At 40.8% G+C, this 17,076-nt stretch overlaps 1 protein-coding gene across 1 annotated transcript in view; it reads left to right on the top strand.

Moving 5' to 3' along the window:
- Positions 1-17,076, top strand: part of ATP2B2 (ATPase plasma membrane Ca2+ transporting 2) — a 325,928-nt gene that overhangs the window by 287,202 nt on the left and 21,650 nt on the right. Inside the window, exons 17-18 of the mRNA XM_048487339.1 lie at positions 1,859-2,004; positions 4,735-4,917. Coding sequence (XP_048343296.1) covers positions 1,859-2,004; positions 4,735-4,917 — 329 coding nt within the window. The remainder of the gene's footprint in view (positions 1-1,858; positions 2,005-4,734; positions 4,918-17,076) is intronic.

Genomic DNA, 17,076 nt, shown 5'->3' with positions numbered 1-17,076 from the left:
CTCCATCCTCCATTGTTTCCAATGGGAGCTAATGGTAGATGGGGCTACCCTTTTGAGGGTCCATAACTTTGGGCTTCCTGAACCAAACTTCACTAAACCTGGGTGGCTTAATCAGGAGAGTCTTCTGAAGATAACCTAAAAGTTTGGTACTGTTAGCTTAAACATTGCTCCCCTGACAGGCACCCTCAAATTTTCCCCAGGTTCTCTCTTTAAATCCACCTCCTTTGGAGTGGATTTAAAGGGAGAATCTGGGCTCCCTAGATTTAAAAAAACATTAAAAGTATTGTTGAAGGCTTTCAAAAACCAGATTCAACTGGTAGTTGTGAGTTTTACAGGCTGTGTAGCCGTGGTCTGATAGATCTTGTTCCTAACATTTCGCCTGCATCTGTGGCTGGCATCTTCAGAAGTGTATCACAGAGAGAAGTCTGTTATAAGAGAAGGCTGGACACAGTGTATAATAGACTTCTCTCTGTGATACACCTCTGAAAATACCAGCCACAGATGTAGGTGAAACATTAGGAACAAGATACACCAGACCACGGCCACACAGCCCAGAAAACTCATTAATAACTCAATATTGGAAAATGATGCTGTTTGGGGTGGGGGAATCCACCCCAAAACAGCATCACTTTCAATGCTGCTTAAACTAGAGAGCCCAGAGTAACTTTAAGGTGGATTTAAAAGGAGAATCTGGGCTCTGTAGTTTAAACAACATTAAAAGTGATGCTGTTTCAGGGTGGATTCCCTGCCTTCAAAAAATAGCATCACTTTCAATGTTGTTTAAACTAGGGAGCCCTGGGTAAAATTAGATTTGTGTGTAAGCTGGGGCCATGTTCTATAATGCAATGGTGACTTTGAGATGACCTGGTGCAAAAAATGTTGTTTGGTCGTGGTGGGGGAGGGATGCTGCCCAAATGGGGGGGGGGGCGCAAAACTCAGATTTTGCCCCGGGCTCCATTTACCCTAGCTACACCCCTGTTTGTACCCCTCTCTCACACTGTTCCTTCTTTTTTTTCCTCCATGGTCTCTGTTCCTAAATTATCTACCCTTTCCATTTCTCTGTGCCCTGAACAGATGCGTATTCTGTTTCTCATTATTTCTACCAGGACTAGTTTCCTGTTGTACTTGTTTTACATTTTTCTCTAATTCCCTTTTGTCACTCTGCTCTCTGTAATGAAGTAATGTCCCATACTGTATCCTTAACCACTTCATCTCCTTCCTCAAAAGATGTTTTTCTTTTAAAAAGTATTTCCTGAATTTCTATAATTTCATTTTGTCTGTATCGTCAGATCTGTTTTTTCTGTCCCATCCTTATTTTACAGTTTTAGCAATTCCCACAGCCTGCTTTAACCCATGTCTTGTCCACATTTCTGAGCAGATTCCATTATGTCACTTTAAGTTTAGAATAACAACAATGTATTTTCAAATCAAACAAACGTAGTATTAATAGCTGCAGTGCGTTTAAAACCAGAATATAGTAAGTAAAATATGACTGGCCTCTATTTGAAGCTTTCATTCTGACTTTTTTCCCCTTATCTTAATAGAGTTGCAGAGTAGATATGGAATTGTCAATAGGAAGGTTATTGGCCTGATTCAGCTAAATTTATTGGTGGCTAAAACATACTGAATCATATGATATAAATTAGTCATGACTGAATTGCATTATTTAGAATTTTGATACAACTAAATCAGGGACTTTGGGATATATAGGTAGTTTCATCGGTTGATAATTCATTGTACATTTTGTTACTGATCTCTTCCAAGGTAAAATAATTAATTAAAATATTTATGTTTTTTTAAAAAATGCTAGTGCCCATGGAACAACATTTAAACTCCTCTTTTTCTTTCTATGGGTTAGTAATGATATATTTTATCTCTTTTTCTATCCTTCTGCAGATAGTAATTGTGCAGTTTGGTGGGAAACCTTTTAGCTGTTCTCCTTTGCAACTTGACCAGTGGATGTGGTGTGTATTTATTGGACTGGGTGAACTTGTGTGGGGGCAGGTAAGAACTAATCACCTTACATTACAAAGTTAATAATAAATTTCTAAATTAAGGATTTCTGTTCTTCTACTAGAGGTTTTTTGCAGCTGCTTATAACTGTAAATGTTGTTCTGTTTTATTGCCTCTGATATTAAATGAAATAATGCAAAACCAAGCACTTTCCTGAAAATGTTTGTCGCTGGATTTTTGCCATCAAATCGCATCTGGCTTATAGCAATCCTTGGTGAAATTTTCAAGGCAAGACACATTCAGAGGTGGTTTGCCATTGCTTGCCTCCATGTCACGACCCTGGTATTTTTTGGAGGTCTCCCATCCAAATAGCTTTTCATGATCCATACAGTCAAAAGCTTTGCTATAAACTATGAAACACAAGCTGATTTTCTTTTGAAATTCTCTTATGTGCTCCAGTATCACCATAAATTTGCAATGAGATTTCTAGTTCTTCTTCCTTTTCTGAATCTTGCTTGAGCATCAGGCATTTCTCATTTCATATATGACAATAATCTTTGTTGTAAGACTTTGAGCATCAACTTTCTCACATGTAATTAATGTATTGGTCTGATAGTCTATGGCCTATTGGTCATATGGCTATCAATCTTGATCCTCCTTGATCTCAGATTCCAAATGCCTTAGCAGACCAGGTGCTCAGGAGCAGCAGCAGCAGCAGAAGGCCATTGCTTTCACATCCTGCATGTGAGCTCCCAAAGGCACCTGGTGGGCCACTGCGAGTAGCAGAATGCTGGACTAGATGGACTCTGGTCTGATCCAGCAGGCTGGTTCTTATGTTCTTATGTTCTTAGTTGCTACTGTCTTTGATGTCTCCTTTTTTGAAAACATAATGCAAATTGAATGTTTCCTGTCTGTGGACATTGTATTGTTTTCCATATTTGTTGGCATATTAAGATTTTGGTTCAATGTCTGCAGCTTGTAATAGCTCCATTGATATTCCATTTACTTATGGTAATTTGTTTCTCCCAATTGCTGTCAGCACAGTTTTCACTTCACTTTCTGATATTTCAAGTTCCTCATTGAGAGTTTCTTCTTGGAAGGAATCTTTCATCCTTTTGTCTCTTCCATATAGTCCTTCAGGGTATTGTTCTCATTTTTTCTTAATTTTGTACTGTTCTTTTCATGTCTTTCTATGTTGATCTTTCATCAAGCCTAACCATGCTTTAAATTTCCCTTTGATTTAATGTGTTGTTGAAGGTTTTTCCCCTTTGATTTCTTGAAACTTGTGACCCAAATCTCTTCTTGCTTTTTTTTGTTCTTTTCTATTTCTTAACACTATAATAGTTCTTTTTGTTTCTATGTGCATGTCACTGGAATGCTGCATTTCAACTTCTGATTGTATTTCTGTCATTTTTTTTCATTGTCTATGTTTAGTCTTTTTAGGAGTTTCATATTTACATTTTAGCCCCTGACTGCTTATGCTGCATATCATCTTACCGCTGCATCTCACCTCACTGTTAGGGTACAAACAAATACAAATACAAAACCTTTAATGGCATATAAAGAGTGGTAAAATACAAATTATGTTAAAACCAATTGACTAAAATTTACACAAAGGTTTCACTCTTGATCCAAGTGCCTTTGTTAAAAACCTGGCAACTGATTCAGTAGTGTGGGGATGATGGTCACTAAGCAAGTATGAAACTATTTCCTTGTCTGATCTCACTGAAAATTTCTTCAAGATGGCCTCGAGAAAAAGCAACCGATAGTCTGCCAAATCTTTACAATGTGGGAGCACATGTTCAGTTGTTTCGGGTAGGCCCGCTGTACAGGAACAAGTCCTGTTCTCCTGTGAGATGCCATGATATCTGCCTCTTGTTTGGGCAGTCGGTAGCACATTAAGCTGAGCAAGCATAAAATATCTACGGAGATGTGGATTGATTAAATTACTCATATATTTAGCCATAAAACTCGGCAATGGTGGTGAAATGCCATAAAATGTGGGAGAACAAGTTCTGCAGGCTCCAGCTGTGAGAAGCTGCCCTTCAATGTCAAGAGTACGTTGTTTCAAAACTTCGAAAGCCTGTCTTTCGTCCATCAGTAGGAATTGGTCAAAAGATACACCTATGTTGTTTATTTGATTGATAATTTTGGTGTGCCAGGTGGAGTGGAAGTGGTCGCTTAACAGAAGATATGTCAGACTGCCCGGGAGGGCTCTAAAATGAAGGCGAAGCCAGTATTTAAACAAAGAAAGCCAAACCCGGGAAAAAAATCGTCTTGGCTCCGGTTTCTAAACAAAGAACTTGATACGTAACTGAGTTTGGAAGACCCAATAAACGACAAAAAAACAAAGATTGAACACTAATTTCTCAGCGGTTTTTGCTCCTCAGATTGGAGCTCCGTAAAGTAATTGTGGCAGCACTGTTAGGGTATTAAATCAACAATTATATCATCAAGAGGAGAAAATCCACCCATCTCACTAAGTCCTTATTTCAGTGGCACATAAAAGGACACTTTGGGTTCATATTAAAGGAAATCCCAATTAACCAGCAGTTTAACAACTAATGTTTTATTTCCCTAAAGGAATGACTTTTTTCTTCTTAAAAAACTTATGGAAAATATTACTACCCTATTTTGTTTATGTTGGATCAAGTATCCCTATACAATATCAATAATAAATAAATAAATAAATAAAATTAAACATATGGTTAGTTGGATTTCATATTCTGCATATTCATGAAATGTTCATGTTCATAGCTTTTTAAACATTTATTTTTCCAGGTCATTGCAACTATCCCAACAAGTAGGCTAAAGTTTTTAAAGGAAGCAGGAGGGCTCACAGAAAAGACAGAAGCACCTGAAGAGGAACTGAATGAAGATGTAGAAGAAATTGATCATGCAGAGCGAGAACTTCGACGTGGACAAATCCTCTGGTTCCGAGGGCTTAATAGAATCCAAACTCAGGTATGGTGTAACAAACAGATGGGGATAAAATTGTTAGCAGACTCTTTCCAGGAATTTGTTCTACATTTTGGAAAGACACTAATACAAAGTATAAGCAAAAGCCACATTCAAAGCTCTGTGTGGCTTAGATAAGATAGATATGATCAGGAGCTGTTCCATGTAGATCCTGAGGAGCTAGTATTTTGCATGCTGAGACTATTGCACACATGGTGGATTCTGTAATGCTAATATGAATAGAACAGTTCTTTCCTGCAGACCTGAGTGGATACATTGAAGCTTCTGTGTGTCCTGGGCTTGGGAGAAAAATTATAGAGCAACAAATAGAGAATGGAGTAGCACTGAACTTCTATAATCTGAAATAATTATGTAAAAACTGCTCATGTATATAATATTATTAGATCAACGATTTTGTTCCTGCAAAACTTTTAAGTATGTGAGATATTGTCATATAATTTGTTCATAGTATATTATAAAATGTATCAAAGCAGAATAATATTACTCTATACAACAAAATATTTTCTATCAAAATGTCTTTTTTTAAAATAACCCTGCTTTTCTTTTAAAATGACAAATTAGATTTCTGCATTGCCAAAAATAGTGTTGGGAAAGAATGTCTGTTATCAATGTTAAATTGTTTTAATCTCTTTCTTTACCTGTCAGCAAAATATTTAGATGTTAAAGACTAGAAAAAGTTGCTCAAGTATTGTAGTATTACTGCATTCATTTTAAATTAGTAGGACTTAGGTATTGTATAATGTTGGGATTGCAGTTGATATTTTGCAGTTTATTATAAATCTACTGTATAGTTGCTTTTCTATTGAATATAGATAAAAGTTATGCATGAACTGTATTTGTGAGAATGCAGAGAAATATGAACGTGAGTTTATTAATATTCACAAATAATGTATTACTAAGCAACATTATCACATATAAATATTTGTTTATTACCAATCATTTTTCCTCCCTGTGCAAACGTTGTAACAAAGTTTGTACCAAAAAGTCAGTTTTTAAAAGGCATATTTAGTCAGCTAATAAATAAACCTAATGTTGTGAATGGTAGGGGGGATGAAAAAGTTGCCTTGGAAGAACAAGGGGTTTTATGTGAAATAAGATTATTTAGAAACCTACTTTTTTTTCTTTATTTGGAAAATTTCTCCAGGGAACATGCCTGAGCAGCGCACAAATGAAACATAATAAAAATGTATAGTATCATAAAAATTGTTAAGACTCACCATTCAAAAACTCAGCAGAGCATAGAACAACATATAACATGAAACACCTTTAAATGCATGTTTTATGAGGTTAAGAACAGACTGTAAAACCATGCTAAACAGATTAGCCCCTTAGTGAAAAGTCATGGCAAATGGAAATGTTTTGGCATGGTGCCTAAAAGAAAATAGCATATCTGTCACATGAGTCTCAAGTGCACAGGCATTCCACAGACAAGGTGCCACCAATGGAAAAACTCTGACTCTAGTCATCACCTCCTTCAGTTCTGAGGAAAGGGACACACAAAGAGCAAGGTTTGTGAAGAATATTTTAGCAGGCAGGCCAGGCAATACCCTGGCCCCTGGCATTAAAGAACCAGCACTTTGAGGTGCTTATAAACAAATTGACAGCTAGTGCAGCTCTTTCAGCACTGTGGTGATACTATCCTTGGGTCCCTGTGACAATGGTCTGAATGCTACATTTTGGATGGGCTGAAGTTTCCAGACTGTTTTCAAATACAGTCAAATGTAGAACACTACATGCTGCTACATGCCACAGCAGAGACGTATCGGGGGGGGGGGGGAATGGAGCCCAGGGATAACACCTTCTCCGGGTGCTCTGTGCTTGAGGGTGGGGCAAGGGATGTGGCTTGGGGGCACCCAGCCCCCCCCCCCCCGGCTGCCTGCAGACTGGCTCCTGCTGTCCCCAGACCCTAGAAATTGTAGGAGATGGCCTGCAGGAAGGCAGGAGCAGGGCTCAATGGTGTGCGGCTGGGATGCATGCCATTTTGTTATGCGGGGGGCGCCCAGCTTCTTCAGGGAAAGTGCAACCCCCTTCAGAGCAGACCAGCTCCTCTGTCAGTGAGCAGCTTTGTCATTAACAAACAGTACCACAGTGATTGAGCTTCAGTTTATTGGCCCTCAGTTTTACAATTAACAGAAACAAACAAGATCTTTTTAATGTAAATACAATTCTGTTTATGGAATCAATCTGCTACTTTGGATAAGTGTCCCCATTTTGCTGGGTAAGTAATTCAGCATAGATTTACCTAACTTAAATTACAGACGTGATTGAGGAGCACTCTCCAAAAGAGAAAAGTCTATAATTGTATGCCCAGGTGGGAGTTACCATGAACCCAAAGTCATCCTCTAAATGTGAATTATTTTCTCCCTGGTGGCTGTAGGAGGAGTGTTGTCAGTTGACATTTCTGTCAGGATGTCTTTCTGGTTGTGGTGAGTTTAAACAACAAGGAGCACATATTGCTCTCAGTTCCTCTTGTAGATTGAGAGTATTCTTTAGTTCTGTATACCTTTATCTTCATGATCCATGGAAAATTATTCTTCTTGTTCACTATTTAAAACAAATTAAAACACAATTATGTTTTCTTCCTAACCAATACTTTTCCATTTCCTTTCTACTTAGATGTAGAAGTATTGTAGTAGGAGTTGTTGGTACCTTCCCTATCAGTAAGTTTCTGTCATGACCCCACCCCACTCCCATCTGTTATCTATCCCTTCTGAGTTCATTTGGCATCAATAAGTTATCCATTCAGAAAGAGTTTTGACAGCAGTTTCTACTTATCCATTATTGTTTGGGTAGATGAAATTAGTAAATTAGTAATAAGTAATACAGGTCAACTACCATATACATGAAGCATTTGGATGCACCAGTTCTAATTAGTAGTACACAAGAAATCCATATACTACTTCTGCAATTCACAAGAAGTCACCAAATAAAAAAATGATGGCCTAAAATTAGGATGTTTGGCATGTTCATGAATTGAGGATTTGTATAAAATCTCCCAGTATGTTAAATGCTTCTGGAAATTCAGAAGACGGTAGAGTACTTCTGCAGATTATTTGCATTTCTATTTTAATATACTAGATAAAGCCATTTGTGAAGAATATGAAGAGCATGGACACTTCCGCCTCCGCTTTTTTCTCCACCATGGGCGAAGGCAGGGGCGTGAAGAAATCAAGCTCTAATCTTTTGGGTTTCCAGCAAGATAGCCATTCTGTCTCTATGATCAGGTTTGGTCTTGCAGGAACTCAGATGACAAAATGCCTATCCATACCTTGCTAGGTTCCTAGAAAACTAAAAGTTCAGAATCTTACCGCATCAGCTTGTGAACAGAAGAATGCAACTCCCTGGCAAATCTTCTGCTTGACTTTGATTTCTTCTCTTTCCTCCATGTCCATGGTTGCACATCTTGGGCATATTATTGTTTCAAACTTTCTTAGCAGAGATTTCTGAGAAACTGGTTTGATAAAATGATGGATAGCAGAGAGACTGGATTTTCAGACATTGGCTCATTATATTCTGAACATATTTTAAACCTGATCATGTAGATGTAAATAGTTATCAGTTGACATTGTTTGTAAAATAAATATAGCTACTATTTTTACTAGCTAATTTATACACACACACATTATAGAATTATTAAGAAGTCCAAGTATCTTTATTGTGTCTTTCTGATAGCAAAGTTGTATTTTACTTGCTTCAGTTCTATGAATGTTTAAACCAAAGTTAGAAACATTAAAGTTCCTTGATTTTTTGTGTGGAAGTTACCAACTGTTTCTGAAACAATGAATTTCTATTTACAATGTTGTAAATCTAAATTCCTTGACAGGGAGGCTCTTTCTTATTCTAATTCAGTGATTAAAGAGAAGCCTGGATGATTGGTTTTTCATATCTCAACTTCTAAGTCTGTGTGAAGGAAGAAATATATATTCTATTTGGTTTTTTTGTGGGGGGTTATCCTTTAAAGCTCAACCCTTATCTGGTGTGTGTGTTTTTGAGGGGTTGTGTATTTGTTTTTTGTGGGCTTGAGGAAGCTTTTGCCTGTGTGGGAGGTTCCTTTGTTGTTGGCTGTGTGTTTGCCTCAGGCTGTCGAGGTGTGGGGATTCTGTTTAATCACCCAACCAATTTGAATCAACTGCCACTCACTGCCACTTGCTCTTTGACTTGTTCAGAAGCAGCGGCGCGCACCATAGGTACACACAGTTGTTACCAATAAGGACCCATCTTTGGGGAGATAGCAAAACATAAGGTAGTGATTCCCTAGTCTTCAATCCTTAGGTCATGGTCTAGAACTCTGTGAACAGGGCTGGGCTAAAAAGAAGCAAGGCTAACTTGGATTTTTGGTGGTCAAGTGTAGAAGGGGACTTTTGAAAGGAGGCCCAGAAATCTGTTCTGCAGAATTTAAGACACCTAAATATGGATCATCAAGAAGTTGCTGCTGTCACCTGCAACAGCTGTGGAATGTTTGTTTTTCTGCCAGACGTTTGTTTTTCTACCAGCAAGTGCACGTTGGTTACTTTGTTAATAGAGAAGGTACAGCAGCTTGAAACGCAAGTATCTACACTTCAGCACATTAAGAAAAGGAGACTTTCCTGGACAGAATGGAGCAGACAGTACTGGGTGGAGAACACACTGGGGACATCTCTGAGAAGGATGGCAGCTCTCAAAAAGGTGGGCAATTGGAGAAGTGTAACCCATAGAAGCAGAGAACCAGGAAGCATTCTGTGAATTTGAAACTACAGAATCATTTTGAGGTTCTCTCCCTTCTCGATGAGGATAAGGAACAGGCACAAGAGGAATGGACTCAGTTCTCAGAGAATGCACAACTCACATAAGGTTCAACCCATGAAATGTCACCTTCAAAACCCAGAGGAGACGTGTCGTGATGTTAGGGGACTCCCCGCTAAGAAGAATAGTGGAGGAGAATAACTGGTTTAACAGGTAGTGCAGCCAGGAACGTTTTGGCTTCTTGGACTATGATCTGCAGTTTCTTGAAGGACTACTGGCAAGGAATGGGTTACACCTCATGGCTGTAGGGAAGAGCATTTTTGCTTGGAGACTGGCAAACCATATCAGGAGGACTTTAAACTTAGTGAAGTGGGGGAGGGAGACAATATTCAAGTGGGAAGGAGTTCACCTAATACTAGAGAGAATAGGCTGAAGGTTATAGAGAGAACTGAGCAAAAGTTCAGCAGTGAGAGGGATAAAACCTTAAATAAGCATCCACGGGGCATGAACCAAAGCCTTAGTTGTCTCTACATTAATCACAAAGCATGGGTAATAAACAGGATGAACTGGAACTCTTAACATGGCATAATAAATATGATATAATAGGCATCACTGAAACCTGGGGCTTTGAATCTCATGACTGGAATGTAATAACTGAGGGGTACAACCTATTGCAGAAAATAGCTGAACTTGGAATGGCAGTGGAGTAGCACTATATTTCAGAGATGATTACACTTGTGAACAGGTCCATGACTTAAATCCTGGGAACCAGGTTGAGAGCATCTGGGTAAAAATTAAGGGGGAGAAAAACAACAGTGATCTCATTGTGCGGATTTATTATAGACCCCCACGCCAGACTGAAGAGTTGGATGATGTCTTTCTGAAGCAGATGACCAAACTTTCACAAAGAAGAGAAGTAGTAGTAATGGGAGATTTCAATTATACAGATATTTGCTGGGAGTCAAACTCTGCCAAGACTACCAGGTCAAACAATTTGGTCACTTGCCTTGCAGACAGTTTCATGGTCCAGAAGGTGGATGAGGCAACAAGGGGATCAGATATTTTAGATCTGCTCCTAACCAATAATGAAAACCTGATTAATAGTGTGGAAGTGATAGGGTCCTTAGGTGGGAGTGACCATCTTCTCCTGGAGTTCCTCATACAATGGAAAGGGGATGCCAAGTCTAGCAGGATACATGTTCTAGACTTTAAGAAACTACTGGGTGTGATCCCATAGATAAGAATATTAAAAGAGAAGGGAGTACAAGATGGATGGGAGTTTCTTAAAAGTGAGATCCTGAAGACACAATTTCAAACAGTTACAAAGAGGAGAAAAAAATGGGAGGTGTCTAAAGAAACCAGAATGGATGTCTAAAGAACTCTCAAGTGAGCTAAGATATAAAAGGGATATGTACAAGAAATGGAAAAGGGGAAATTACTAAAGAGAAATTCAAACAAATAGCCAAGACATGTAGGGAGAAAGTCAGAAAAGCTAAAGCTCACAATGAACTCAGACTTGCGAGATATGTTAAAAACAATTAAAAGGGCTGTTTTGATTTTGTCTGTAGGAAAGGAAGAAAAAGGATACGAAGTGGAGAAGATGGGGGAAAAGATAGGGAAATTCTAACAGGGGACAGAGAAAAGGCAGAACTACTCAACATCTTCTTTGTCTTGGTTTTTTCCCAAAAGAAAAATAGTGCTCAACTGGGGGGAAATGAACAAGAAGATACAGTAGGAAATTCAGCACAGAATAAATAAAGAGCTAGTACAGGAATACCTGAATACTTTAAATGAATTCAAATCTTCATGGCCTGATGAACTACATCCTTGGGTATTAAAAGAACTGGCAGAAGTAATCTCAGAACTGCTTGCTATAATCGTTGAGAACTCCTAGAGAACAGAAGAAGTCCCAGTGGACTGGAGGAGAGCTAATGTTGTCCCCTTCTTCAAAAAGGGGAGAAAAGAGGACCCAAACAACTGCGGCCCAGTCAGCCTGACATCAATACCAGGAAAGATTCTAGAACAGATAATTAAGGAGACAGTCTTTAAGCACTTGGAAGAGAATAATGTAATCACTGAAAATCAACATGGGTTTCCCAAAAACAAGTCATGCCAGACTAATGTTATCTCTTTTTTTGATAGAGTGACAAAATTGGTAGATGAAGGGAATGCTGTGAACATAGCATACCTTGATTTTAGTAAGGGCTCTGACAAGGTGCCCCATGATATTCTTGCAAGTAAGCTGGAAAGATGTGAACTAGACAGTGCAACTGTTAGATGGATTTTTAATTGGTTGACTAGCCAGACACACAGAGTGCTCATCAATGGCTCATTTCATCCTGGAGAGAAGTGAGTAGTGGAGTGCCACAGGGTTCTGTCCTGGGCTCAGTGCTATTCAATATTTTTATCAGTGAGTTGGATAATGAAATAGAGGGCATGTTAATAAAATTTGCAGATGGTACCAAATTAGGAGGGGTAGCTAATATCCTGGAGGACAGGGGTAGGATTCAAAATGATCTGGACAGATTAGAAAGCTGGGCCAAAACTAACAAAATTAATTTTGGCACTCTTCCCTCCATTTGCATTTACAACAGCTGCTCACCTGTCAGCCTAGCTAGAGTCTAGTGAAGGCAGGGTCTTTCCTAGATGTCCCAACATTTCAATTTCCTTTGATGTGCCTGCACTGCTTGGTGTTGTGGAGCATATCTCCTGGGCATATCTCCAGGAGTGTGGAGGCAGTTGACGCCATACATACCAGGCTGGGCTGGCTTTTGCACCTGACCTCCATGGAGCCTCACAGGCCAGCCACCACCAGCAGTGTCCTCCTGATGGCTTGGCTACCACACAAGCTGCTGTGTTGCTATGGGTCTGGTAAACTCATTCCCAGAACCTGCCAGTGACTGTTTAGGTGGGAGCCAGCTGAGCTGAGAGACAAGTTCCAAGAGCCATTTCTCTGGCCATTTTAAGACTGAGATACTTGCAACCAAAAGGGAAAAAGAAGTTCAGCATAATTCTTATGCAGCTGGAAGATATGTTCCCAAGATTCCACTTTCAACTTCACAGGTATTGTCAGCAGATAATGAAATGCCTCCTGGCCTAAAACTGTGTTGTAGGGCTTCCTACAAAGAGGCAGAAGAGAAGTGAGGACAGTAATGTGTAATGTTATGTAGTGCTATCAACAGTTCTGCTCATGGTACGAGCTATTGATTTGAGAGAAAAGGCATCACCTATGAGCTTTTCTACAAAGCTCCTTTAGGGGTTTCTTCTCCTGCATTGTGCCTACGTTCTTCCACCTGTGTGGGAGACATTGCCAGAGCCTATATAGTAACTGTGAAGCAGGAAAGTATATACTAGTGTATAAGCCGACCCGTGTATAAGCCGAGGCACCTAATTTTACTGCCCAAACCTGGGAAAACTTATTGATTCCGGTATAAGCCAAGGGTCAAACCCAGCCAGCCAGCAGGCAGAGGGAGCTCCTTATTTGGGCAGTGACATCAGGGGGAGACACTGCCCAAATAAGGAACTCCCTCTGCCTGCGGCTAGCTGGGCTTTGTCAAACCCAGCCGGCAGGCAGAGGGAGTTCCTTATTTGGGCAGTGTCTCCCCCTGATGTCACTGCCCAAGTAAGGAGCTCCCTCTGCCTTCCGGGGTTTGACCAAGCCCAACCAGCCAGGGTGCCTCAGGGTTCCCCCTTCACCCTCTGAGGAGGGCAGCAACAAGCAGCTTCCCGCCAGCAGGGAGGTTGTCCCGGTCCTGCCCCCAGCCTCCTTGTGATGGATAGAAAATGGTGACTCGCGTATAAGCCGAGGGGGCTTTTCTCAGCCTTTAAACAGAGCTGAAAAACTTGGCTTATACACGAGTATATACGGTATTGTTTAGCTGATACACAATAGATTCAAATTGCAGAGGGAGGGTGATTCCTCTGTCAATTAGAGTTTGAGGTGGGTTTCCCCTTCCTATGCGTATCTGAATAGGCAACATTGGTTTTGTATGTGTCTTTAAAGGGATGCTTGTATTCTTGTGAGTTTTTGCAAATATCCCTCTTTTTTGTATAGAATTGCTTCTCTGAGGCTAAGAAAGGCACTAACTTTACTGGAATTTTGGAGGGATGTAAAATGGAAATTTTTCAAAGGGCGGCAGGAAAGGAAGGCTGATATAGTGTAGCCAACCTGAGCTGTAGCAGTGCGGAGGTTGAGAGAATGGTCTTTCTCCCGAAAGGTTGCCCTGTCAGATCTAGCAGAACAGTGCCCTGAAATGTAGGAGTTCTCTTTTGATTCAGAAACTCCATATTGGGACTGAATCTGAACTTGTGGGCAAGAACGCCTAAAGGACCCCCTCCCCCAACCTCATGCTTGGGACTCAGGAAATAACATTTGAATATGAACAATAGCACACCTGGGTGAGACCAGTTCTCTTTTGTCTAAATTTGTTAAACCTTTCCTGTGACTCATCCCCTCCTTGTGCCCATCTATGTTGCAACACCCATTAAGGGCTGTTACCTGTATTGTCCAACAGCAGGCAAAACCCAATAAGATAATGGGTCAGCCATCAGGTCAAATGGTCTGACACTCAAGACCATTACCTCATCTTGGAATAGCAGGAAAAATCCTTCCTTAAAGGATTTCCTTGGCCCCATGTTTTGGCCTATAAAAGCCCACCCCAGACCCCAGTCAGTTTTTCAATATTATCACACCACCATGGTGTTCAATAATATTGTTCCATCAGTGCTGATCATCCAGGGACCTAATGACCAGCACTAGGCTTGCTGGAAAGCTACCTTTTGTGAGGCGAAAATGTCTCTGTGTTGCATTTCTCTGTGTTGACTGGTGTGTTAAATACTGTTTTAGATGTTAATATTGTTCTCATTTCTGTTTTATACTTTGTTGATTATTGGAATCATTTTATTTTGTTATTTTTGTTAGAGCTCATTGGTGGGGGGGGAACGGGTTAATAATAAGAAAAATATACCATTTTCTAGAGCTCCCTATAAGTAAATAAATAAAATAATTCTAAGTGTTCTCTTGGAGTCCTATCATCTGAGACACGGTTCCATGGCAGGAAAAACTGTGATTGAAGAATTAATTGCTATCCTAAAATATATGATAGCTGCACGAAGCATGGTAGGAGTACTGTATTTTTCACTTCATGCTGCATATAGTGGGAGGGTTTATACTTATGCCCATGCTGTTATTGAAGTAATATTAACTATGGTCATATTACACCAGCACCATGGGAGGCATGAGCTGAAGAAGATTGAATAATTCCTGCTCCTCCCTGGCATGCCCCCAGTACTATCCAATTTGGCCCATACATCCATGCTGATATTGAGTTTACACTAGCATATATATATCCCTGTTACAACCGCACAGAGCTAAGTTACTATTGTAAGCAGTTTACAGAATAACTTTAGGATCAAACTGTGTCAGAGGCCGTTTCCGCACGGAGGCGGAAGCGGCTGGGTCGGCGCATTTCGCGCCGACCCGACGACACTGGGACCATTCGCATGAACGGTCCCAGAAAGAGCCGGGACAACGGCGCCGCGGAGCGCCGTCGCCCGGCCGTCCCGGCGCATCCCCGGCCCTCCGGCACGTTGCCGAGGCCTGGAGACATGCCCCCCAGCCCTGCGCGACTGCTCCAGCATCGCCTGGCAGGGGGGCGTGTCCCCAGGCCTCAGCGACGCGCCGGAGGGCTGGGGACAAGGTAAGTGCAAGGAGGGAGTGGGGGGGGAAGCGCCTGGAAGCCACTGCCGTTCGCACCGCTGCGGCTTCCAGCCGGCGTTTCCACAACAAGTGCGCTTCCAAGTGCACTGTGGAAACGCTGGCTTCGGGCCAAGCGGGCGGCGCGAGGGCTGCACAGCTGCGAAGCAGCTGCGCCCCCTGTGCGAATGGCGGCCTGGGGACGGCATTTTTGCCATCCCCAGGCCACCATTAAACGCCCGTGCGGAAACGGACAGAGTTTAGTAGATACCTTAGGATTTTATTGCTGTCAAAAATATAGATGAATGCAGTACTCCCTATCTTTTGAAGATTTTCTAATTTGTTGAATGCTTTTACAATGGAATCAACAGGGTTTTCCAGGCTGTATTCCTGTGGTCCGGTTAGTTTAGCTTCTAATGTTTTTCCTGCATCTATGGTTGGCATCCTCAGAGGTATGTCACCAAAAGATGTGTGCCATGTAGAAAAACTTACTGTGACATGCCTCTGAGGATGCCAGCCATAGATGGGGGTGAAATGTTAGGTGCAAAAACTACCAGAGTATGGTAGTCTGATTTGTTTTCCTTTTAGCTGTGCTTCTAGTTATCTCTTTTTATATGGTACCTCTGACTTGAAAATGAATGCAAAAACCAAAAGGATTTCTGTGGCACTTTTAAACTTAGGGATGTATTGAACTACAAATATCATCACATGCCCATGAAATAATATTAGAGTTGATGTATATCTTGTAACAATAGCCTGTGCATAGTAAGTTCTTACTTGTAGTGACTTTCTTAATTGTTTCTACTGGAGAATACGCCATGATCATACATTACTGGGAATCTGTTCTGTAATTAATTATGTACAGGTTTGTCTTATACTATGCACTAGAACAGAATGGTCTATTGATTGAAAATGTCTAGCAGAGACTGTAAAGTCTCTGACAGTTCAAGTAAACAGGAGTCTTCTGGCACCTTAAAGTGCAACCTAAAGGACATTTGTTAGAAGTGGTGTTGAAGACTTGAAGATGTAGAGCTAATCCTGATCTGAAGACAGGAGACTGGGTGCTTTTGAAATTCCTTCGGAATGCCATCTTAGCAGGTCTACAACCTTGAGAGGGGTCTCTGTATGGTCATCTACCCTACTCTATTGTAATGCTGTTTGGGAATCTGACTGTGGTGTTTTCCGGATGGACATAATATCCCACGGGAAACTGGGATCATATATACCGGGATGTTTGTTTCTCAGATTCTCCCTTTGCAGCTGCCCATTTCTGGGCTGCTGCCCATTTCTGAGGAGGAGCCAAGTTGAGACCTGGATGAAACACTCCATTTTGTTTTGCAAGAGCCTGGAACTTCTGTATTCACATTGCAAGCGTCCCGCATTCTATTGGCTGCTGTTTTTAAGTGGCAGCTGCAAGCACCTATGAGCATGCTTGGTGTACCACGTTCTGACTGGCTGTTGATTTTGAATGGCAGTATCTCACAAGACCATAAGCACATTGTAATCTCCTCTTGTCTGTGAAACAGCAGCATTTCTAGCCACTTGATCAGCCACCTTAGTTAAGGCCAATATTCAGGGGATTTTGGGAATCAGCATTAATACTGACTGAAATACTGTGTCAGCCACACTTTGTAAACATGTAGAAAGCTTGCTACAGTAATGAGCATGCTCAGTGTCCCACATTCTGATTGGCTGTTGTTTTTTAGTGGCAGCTTGAACGAACGTCA

This window comes from Sphaerodactylus townsendi, linkage group LG03 (assembly GCF_021028975.2).
Source record: "Sphaerodactylus townsendi isolate TG3544 linkage group LG03, MPM_Stown_v2.3, whole genome shotgun sequence".
Lineage (NCBI taxonomy): Eukaryota > Metazoa > Chordata > Lepidosauria > Squamata > Sphaerodactylidae > Sphaerodactylus > Sphaerodactylus townsendi.
Note: the sequence above shows the minus strand (reverse complement) of the source record. Positions and strands in the feature narration are given on the sequence as shown.